The sequence below is a fragment of the Bos taurus genome, chromosome 11, assembly GCF_002263795.3.
Source record: "Bos taurus isolate L1 Dominette 01449 registration number 42190680 breed Hereford chromosome 11, ARS-UCD2.0, whole genome shotgun sequence".
Taxonomy (NCBI): Eukaryota; Metazoa; Chordata; class Mammalia; order Artiodactyla; family Bovidae; genus Bos; species Bos taurus.
The window spans coordinates 30,822,435-30,831,039 of record NC_037338.1 but is presented as its reverse complement, the minus strand read 5'-3'; the positions used below and the strand labels follow the sequence as shown (position 1 = coordinate 30,831,039).

Sequence of the window (8,605 nt, the reverse complement as noted above, 5' to 3'; positions counted from 1 at the left end):
AATGAAATCAGTAATACATAGAGAAACGATCACTTAATCAACTCAGAATGGCCTGAGACTGGCTATCCTTTGTTTTGGAGATAGGACACCCCTAGGTATGGCTTGAGCTACAGTTGTGTATAGTACCTTGGCCTGCTTCCTAACATGTATCCAATTAGCATTAACTGAACACCTACTGTGTACAAGGCATTCTGCTAAGCACTGTCAGGGAGTCAGTATAAGGCACGGTCCCTGCTTCATGGCACCTGTAGTTGTGGAGGGAGATGGCATACGTGAAAATGACAACATGAGATGTGTCGACAACACAGCAGAAGAGGAAATATAGGAAAGCTGAAAAATTCAGAAATGTTTTTTCAATACGTTCTGAAAATTCCATCTCTTCTAGGAAGCAATGAATGATTAAAGTCCTTTTTTTTTTTTTGCTCCTATGTGAACTTCAGCCAACTGAGTCCCTACTCTGCCTGGACTCTCTCATTTTTCACTTTCCATGTTTTAAGGGAAAATATTCTTCAGCCTCTAAGTGAGATAGTAAGCAACGTTGTTTTTTTTGTTGTTGTTAGTTAACTGAACCATGTTTTTTCTATTCTTGGACCTATGAGGTGTCACCACCCAGCTATCCCACTGGCGTTTGGGGAGCAGCGGGCCACTGAAGGAACAGAGATCATTTAAAACAATACAAAGGATTTAAGTGGGGGAGGTGCCTATTGAGGGGCCTAAACCTACAAGCCAGACAATAATAGCCTTCAGCATGTTTCCACCCAGGAGTCAATTCTTCTGATCCTCTCTTTACAAAAACAGTTATTCTAATCCTGCTCTATGACCTTTTCTTTCAAAGATTTGGAAGAAATGTAATGGGTTTTCCTGCTCTAATGTGCTGATTGCCAGTTAGTTTCCTATTTTGGAGCTAATTACCAAACTGCTTAAAAATGTATAGCACAGGCAAAAGTTACTGACAAGCTTTCCATTTATCACCACAGTGTCTGAGAAAGTGGCCCTTAGCTGAGAACAGAAGCTTCTCTTCTGTCCCAAGACAGCCTATTCCTTGTCAGTGTGGCCCTGCCAGATGGTTTCTTAGCCTTCATCAACCAAGTTGCTATCTCCAGCCTTTTAAGAGCTGGGAACAACTTCCAGGGTCAATGCTGCATAGAACAAAACTATAAACTGCTCATTCTTCTGTCTGAGGGTTTTTATGATGAAGAAAGCTTTAATTCATGATCATTTGGAGAGAGCCTTTTGCTCCAACATTGTTGGTGGCTTTCTCAGCTAATTGGTTCCTCATTTTGTTTTTTTCTCTCACATTTTTGTTTGGAAATAGTGCAGATGAATTTTTGTTTTGTTTTAGTGGCTAATGAACTTGGAAAATGGTTGTGTTGCTAAATAGTATCTGTTAGCATAAGTGATGGAGTTAAGTCTTCCCAAAAGCAGTGGAGAATCCAGTTTTATTTATCAGCTTTGAAAAGTGAACAGTATTGCTTATAACAAGCATAGTAGGGGGTGGTATGTTAAATGACCTAACAAAATACATGCTATTTATCACAGTTGCTCACGCTGAACCTGGAGCGTCTTCTCCCTTCACCCAGGCCTGCTATAGAACAGAATGTGAACAGTGCCCCCTGGAGTTGTGCAGCCAGCAAACCTACACCCCGCTCCCTGCTACTTCATATTAAAGAGCCTCTTTTTCTCATTTGGAATTTCTTATAATCCCAATTTTTACTGAAAACATGTACCATATATATGCATGAAAAAAGAACAGGAATAAACAAAAATATTAATAGCTGAATCTCCAAAAAGATGTGTATTCAACACTTTTCCTCATTTTCCAAATTTTCCACAATAAGCATATAGTATCTAATGAAGAAAAAGTCAGAAATATTGTTTCAGTAAGTTCTGAAAATTCCATCATCTCCAGGAAGCAATGAATGATTAAAGTCCTTTTTATTTGCTCCTATGTGAACTTCAGTCAACTGAGTCCCTATCTGTGCCTGGACTGAGAATTATCTCTCATCTTTCACTTTCCATGTTTTAAGAGGCCTAGAGAGAACAGATGATTCTTTGAGAGGGCACAGCAATGGCAAGTAGAGACAAAAGACGCTCACTGGAAAGGCTTGTGGAGAGTTATTTTAAGAGGAGACACAATGCCCAGGATGATAAGGGAGGAAGATCCCAAGAGAGCAGCAGTACCGCTGGCCTAGAGATCAACCAGGATAGCCTGGCACAGATCAAAGGACTCTCGGAGCGATTTCTTCCTTTCCTTCCTTTTTCTGGCTGCACCACATGGCTTGTGGGATCTTAGTTCTCAGAACAGGGATCAAACCCAGAACCCCAGCATTGAGAGCACTGAGTTCTAACCCTTGGACAGCCAGGGAATTCCCTAGGAGAGACTTCTTGAAGAAGATAAATTTAGCTAAACACCCAGTTGAATCTGATCACACTGAGATGAGAATTATGCACCTGGGCACCTGGGAGAGAATTTAGGAATAAATTAGTGATAAGCACCATGGAAGACAGATACAGTTATTAACTCCAGGGAAAACAAAAAAAGTTGTACAAGAAAGGAAAAGGCATCACAGTACATTACATGACTCAGTTACCAACAGCATTTAAATGATCATATTAAAATATACATGGAGCATCGATCTAATCAAAATGTTGATATAACTAGTCTGAAAGAGACAACACAAAAACAGAAAGCGTGTATATGTATGTGAACAGTAGGGAAAGGGAGGCAGATGAAACAGAGACAAATCCTCATCTTCTAACTGGGAAATCAACTGACAATGCCTAACAGGAAAAGTGAAAGTAGCATGTCATTTGGAAACAGGGAGCTGGATCTAGACAGTGAGTGAAAGTGCTTTTCTCTGGGGAGCATGAAATGAGGGTGAAAATCAGGAGACTGTCTCTTTTGCCTTGTTTTCTCTTTGTAATAAGTACTATTTTTAAATATTTATTTGGCTGTGCCAGGTCTTAGTTTCAGCATGCAGGATCTTTAGCTGTGGCACTCAGACTCTTGGCTGCAACATGTGGGATCTAGTTCCTGACCAGGGATCAAACTGGGGTCCCTGCATTGGGAGCAAAGAGTCTTGGACCACGAGGGACATTCCTGTAATAAGTATTTTAGAACAGCTTGATGCAAATCGAGTTTATAATTTTGGTAAAAATACAGACATTTAATCAAGGAAGCAGCAGCCTCTATGTTTTCTCTCTCACTTGCCGCCTTGTCTGAGACAAGCCCAGGGCAAGACAGGACATATGGCAGTTTGTAATTGTGCGTTTACAGGATCACTGTTGCTTCACTAGCAGACTGTAAGCTCTCAAGGGCACCCAGCAGACTGCCTTGCTTATCACAGTCTCATCTGCACCAAGCACTCAGCAGGCACTGGGTGAGGCAGATTAAGAAGTTAGCACTCTCATCTTTACAAAAGATACGCATGACTCAAGTGTTCACAGGGGAAAGGGTCCAATGTCTGGGACTTGCCTTAAAACACTCCCAGAAAAGAAGCCATGTGGAAAAAAAGATGAAACAAGATTAACAAAATGTTTGTAAGAAGTGATGGAGACAAAAGGGTTCATACTAATCTCTAGTTTTGTGGTTACTAAATTCCTTTAAAAAAAAATAACAACAAAGTTTGTACAGAAAGTGGATTATAAGGGGCAGACTCATGGCATAAATTTATTAAATTCAGAATTTGGTAGCTGGGAAGGTTTATGTAACGAGGAATATGTAAATAAAAATAGGGGTCAGAGAAGAAAAAAAATGGTATCAAAGGCAAACCTTGTACCCAGCCCATTAGCTCAAGAAGCTAAATAAATGCTGAAAGAAGGGGTAGGAATACTTACTGAAGACATGGAAAGGGAAAGTTGCATTAAGTACAGGAGTTACTGAGAAATTTAGTATTTTATCCTCCAAATATAAAGTACTTGTAGGAAGAGAACTGAATGTCCTCAATTCAAAAGGCTCATACTACAGTAGTGAATAAGCCAGGCTCTGGAATCAGACAAGCCTGGATCTGAATCCCAGCCCCACATGGACTAGCTGTGTGATATGGACAAACTGCTTACCCTCTCTAAGCCTTAGTTTTCTAACTGTAAAACAGGGACAGTATTAGCACCAATGAGATACAGTTATGGGAAGTTTAAAAGAAATAAGTCTTTACCGTGCCTGACTTAAATAAATGGTTACCCAGTGGTGGTCATTATATACTTTGCCAAGAGACTCTGCCTAAAGAACAAAGATCTTAGCAATTAAGTTAAAAAGGGACAATTTTACCAGGAAACCAACTGCACCCTCTACAGTCCTGCCCTGTTCCTCAGATCTAGGAAACCTCCCAGAGGCACTGACCCCTACACAAAGGTCAAGCCTTCCACAGGGACTGCCAGCAGGTCTGTGGGACCAGGCACCATGCTGGGCGATAGGGACCGCTGGTCTAGGAGCTCTGGCAGCTCTCAGTTGGGGAGAGATACAAGTCCCGGCCACCAAAGCAAAGAAGGACAACCCAAGATTCACATTTTCTCTATCAGAAAAGCAGGCCCATCTCTCAGGAGAAGTGACACTCTTCCTGACCCAGAGGTCTGAGGATTTTCATAAAGGTAGATAGAGACTTGGAGAAGGGATTGGCAACCCACTCCAGTACTCTTGCCTGGAAAATCCCATGGACAGAGGAGACTGGTAGGCTACAGTCCATGGGGTCTCAAAGAGTCCGACACAACTGAGCGACTTTACTTTCACTGCTGCTGCTGCTGCTGCTGCTAAGTCGCTTTAGTCATGTCCGACTCTGTGCGACCCCACAGACGGCAGCCCACCAGGCTCCCCTGTCCCTGGGATTCTCCAGGCAAGAACACTGGAGGGATTGCCATTTCCTTCTACAGAGACTATAGCAAGGGGGCAGGGGCAGGGGCAGGTGGAGGAGGGAGCGCTTGGAAGAGAATAAGGAAAAAGTGAGTGACAGTTAGTATACATGTCTCACATGTACACACTACAGCCAGAGCGCAATGAGGGGCCACTGTGAAGGCTTTCTTTCCATCCAGGAGATGGGCTCTGCAGAAATGTGCTAAGTGGAGAGAGAGATGTCTGGAGAACAGGAAGACGAGTGAGTCATCCAGGCAGCAGGGAGCCAGGGCTCAATTTAAGGCATCAGATAAGAAGTTAGAGCCGAGATATGTGAAAAGGCAGGAAGGTTCAGCAAGACAAGGTAAAAAACGAGATACGTGAGGTGAGGAGGAAGTCAAGGTGACTCCCAGATGTTCAGCTTAACTCATAGCCAGGTAGAAGCAAGATGCTACTCCCTCGATCTTCCCTTGCACTCAGGTGCATTCAGGTCAGAATCCCTGGCTTCCCCTTTGACTGACTCTTCTTTCTCTCACACTCCACGTTCCTGCCCAGGCAGCATTCCTTTGACAAACATTCACTGAATGCCAGGCAGTGTTTTAGGTACAGGGAAGACAACAGTGAGCAAACCAGACCAAAAACCTGCCCTTATGAAACTGTATCCTCTAAAGGGGAGAAACAGGCAATAAACAAGATTAATAAGCAAAACATATTGTACGTTAGATTATGGTAAGTATTAGGAGTAAAAGCAGAGAAGAGTAACAGAACTATAAAGAGTAATAGAAGTATAGAGAGGAAAGAGTTGGGATTTCAGCAATTCCTATCTACTCTCTTCAAAACAAATCCAGAAATAGCCTTCATACAACTTCCACTGATATCAGCATGGTCCAGGCCACCATCATCTCTCAACAGCCTCCTGCTACTGAATAGCCTCCTAACTCTTCTGTTTACTTCCATCCTTGCTCCCCTACAATCGATTTTCAGCCAAGCAACCCATGATTCCATTAAAGCATAAGCCAGATGACATCACTCCTTAGTTCCAAACCCTCCAAAGGAGGAAGAGAAATGGACGAGAAATTCAGAACGCAGGGTCACAGAACACTGAGGGTCTAGCAGGGGTTGGAAACTCTAGGTTTACGGTGGAGCTAAGCAACATGGTGCTTGGGGACTTAGGCGCAGCTACAGTGAACACTGCTGGTTCAGGTGACAGAGAATGAAAATGAACAGATCACACAAAACAGAAAGGGCCAAGGGGCTAGGGGAAATGGGACCGAGCTGGACTCACCCAGAGATCCCTGAGGCAGGATTCAAATACTTCCATTACTGTGAAGACTGGGCACAACGGCCAGTCTGTCTCTACAGCAGGCAGCCAAGAACAGGGGGCCAAGGAGTTGGCCTTTGTGCTGAGCACAGAGGGAAGCGGTGCTGAGCACTGAGGTGAAACAGAGTGCATTCTGGAGGGTGACTAGCAACTGCCCAGTGAAGAGGCTCAAAGGAGATGAAGCTGCAGGCAGGGAGGTGGGAAAGGAGGGGCTTCAGTCTGGGGATGTAGACATGGAGTGAAATGGGCATGTGTAGGAGACTCCGAGGAAAAGAGAAACTAACTAAAGACTTGGGGAGGGAGGTGCTGGGAGAGACACCTCTGAAATGTACACTAAAATGACACAATGTTTATGAAATAAACCAATAGGAGCCTGAAAGGGCTTAGCAACCTTGCCTGAAGTATAGTTACAAGTACCTTGAGAGGTACTCAAAGCCTTAATAAAGGATTAACTGTACAATTATTCCAATTTGAAGGATTAGAAAGATTATATCTAAATCAACTGGGATTTGGTAATTCTGTGAAGCCTACTTTAGTACGTTTCAGTTTCCTTCATCAGATTCTCAGAAGACTGAAAGTTTGATATATGTATGGATTTATTGACATCAATTTCCTTAAGCTATTATTCCAACACAGAGAAGGTACTGAAGAGCCGAAGACAATGATAATAAACCACAAGATCTGGAGTTTTCAAGGCCCAGTCCCTCCAGAACAGAGAAAGAGAGACAGAGAGAATGAATAAGTCTTCAAAAGGAATTGGAGACTGTTTTCAATTATAGCGAGAAGTAATGACAGTTTGACAATGTAAGCATTTTATCCAGAAACATATATCTATTCCATAGATACCAAATTGATTACCATATCATAGAGTTTGAAAATATACAAAATATTTGTTGTTCTTACATACTGAAATTAAAACCTAATTTTAAAAAGTGCACAGTAAAAACAGCATAAGGAAACCTACAATATCCACGGTATGTGTATTGTTTTCCATTTTACTGTCAACATCAAATTCTGTATTTGCCTTACTGATTACAAATATATTTTAAATATTTCAAGGCCATTTACAACACTGACTACTTCACTAGGCCCAACAACACTCCAGCTTCCTGAAGGCGGCCAGCACTGGACGTGGAGGGTCGGCCCCGCAGCTCCGCTCAGCAGTAGCAGCTCTGGAAAGAAGTCGCCAACCCGCTATCCGTAAACTATCGACTCTTGTTCTTTTTAGAATTTCCCTGTGCAAAGAAAAATATCAACAATAAGAATGCCAACTTCTAGAAAAATCATCCACACAGTTTAGAGACCAAGCTGTCTGGAAGCCATAGTTCACTGTGGAAAACTTTAGCTTCCAAGAAGGAGAAGAGCTGATAACCTTCCATCGCTAACTTTTATTTAGGAATCACAGAGCAGTTTGTTACTTTTCACTCTCCCCACTTTTCTCCATCTACCTTATTTCCCTGGTGTCTGAGCACAGGTAATAAAGAAAAGAAAGCATATCTTGGATTTATCAAACCTCATATATTCATTTTGTTTCAAAGACAAGGTACTTTATGATTTCATAAAGCTGAATAAAATATTTTAGCCTAAACTTGTTCCTTTGCTGTTAAAATGAACACCTTTTAAAAGGTCTTAATAAGAACTTATTTTTAATATGTGCCAACTAACATCTCAGTGGCAAAGATAATCTCAGGATAAAAGGAAGCTCAGATACCAGCTGAGAGCAACTTGGAAAATGTCTTAATTCCCGATTCCCTCATATACAGAGATTTGGACTTTCCAGTTTTATGTAACTTTTCTTTTTTCTGGAGAAGTTCACTTTTAGGGAAAGCATTCTAATTTAATTCCTACATTTAACTATTGCATATAAATGTGGGAAATGGTTACAAAACACAGACATTCAGAGCAAGATAACAGCAAACAAATGGCTTCAGGATGTTTACTTGGTATCCAATGGAGACCACGTCAACTCAGCTGTCTGATGCTATAGCAATTTAAATGACTAATAAATGGGGGGTGGTGTGGGGGGGACAAAATATAGGGACCACAGAAAGATCAAAGAAAGGTTAACAACAGAAACTAGAAAGTAAAGAAGGATCGCTAACTCTATGCTTTATTAATCACAGATATTCTAAGGACTAGATTAAAAATTTCCAAGAGGGCTTAAAAATTTCCTCACTTCCAAAGTGACTGCAATACAATTAATTACCTTTGGGACAATGAGCTTTGCTAGCTCACCAAGCTCCTCTGTCATTGGAATTCTCCAGACAAGAATACTGGAGTGGGTTGCCATTCACTTCTCCAGGGGATCTTCCAGACCCAGGGATCGAACCCAGGTCTCCTGATTGCCACCAGGGAAGCGCCTATCCCCAACATTAACCCTCCTCAATTCAGAACCAAATGCCCTCTGCAGCTCTGAGGTCTGAAAACTTTCCCTATAATGACTGCTACTTTTCTTCAAA

At 41.9% G+C, this 8,605-nt stretch overlaps 1 protein-coding gene across 3 annotated transcripts in view; it reads right to left on the bottom strand.

Annotated features, from left to right (window-relative positions):
• Positions 1-1,420: 1,420 nt before the first annotated feature.
• PPP1R21 (protein phosphatase 1 regulatory subunit 21) overlaps positions 1,421-8,605 on the bottom strand; it is a 78,447-nt gene continuing 71,262 nt past the window's right edge. For 2 of the 3 annotated variants that reach the window (XM_059891183.1, XM_015473432.3), the window contains one exon: positions 1,421-7,381. In XM_059891183.1, the coding sequence (XP_059747166.1) occupies positions 7,352-7,381 (30 nt within the window). In that variant the 3' untranslated portion in view covers positions 1,421-7,351. 3 annotated transcript variants of the gene reach the window in all.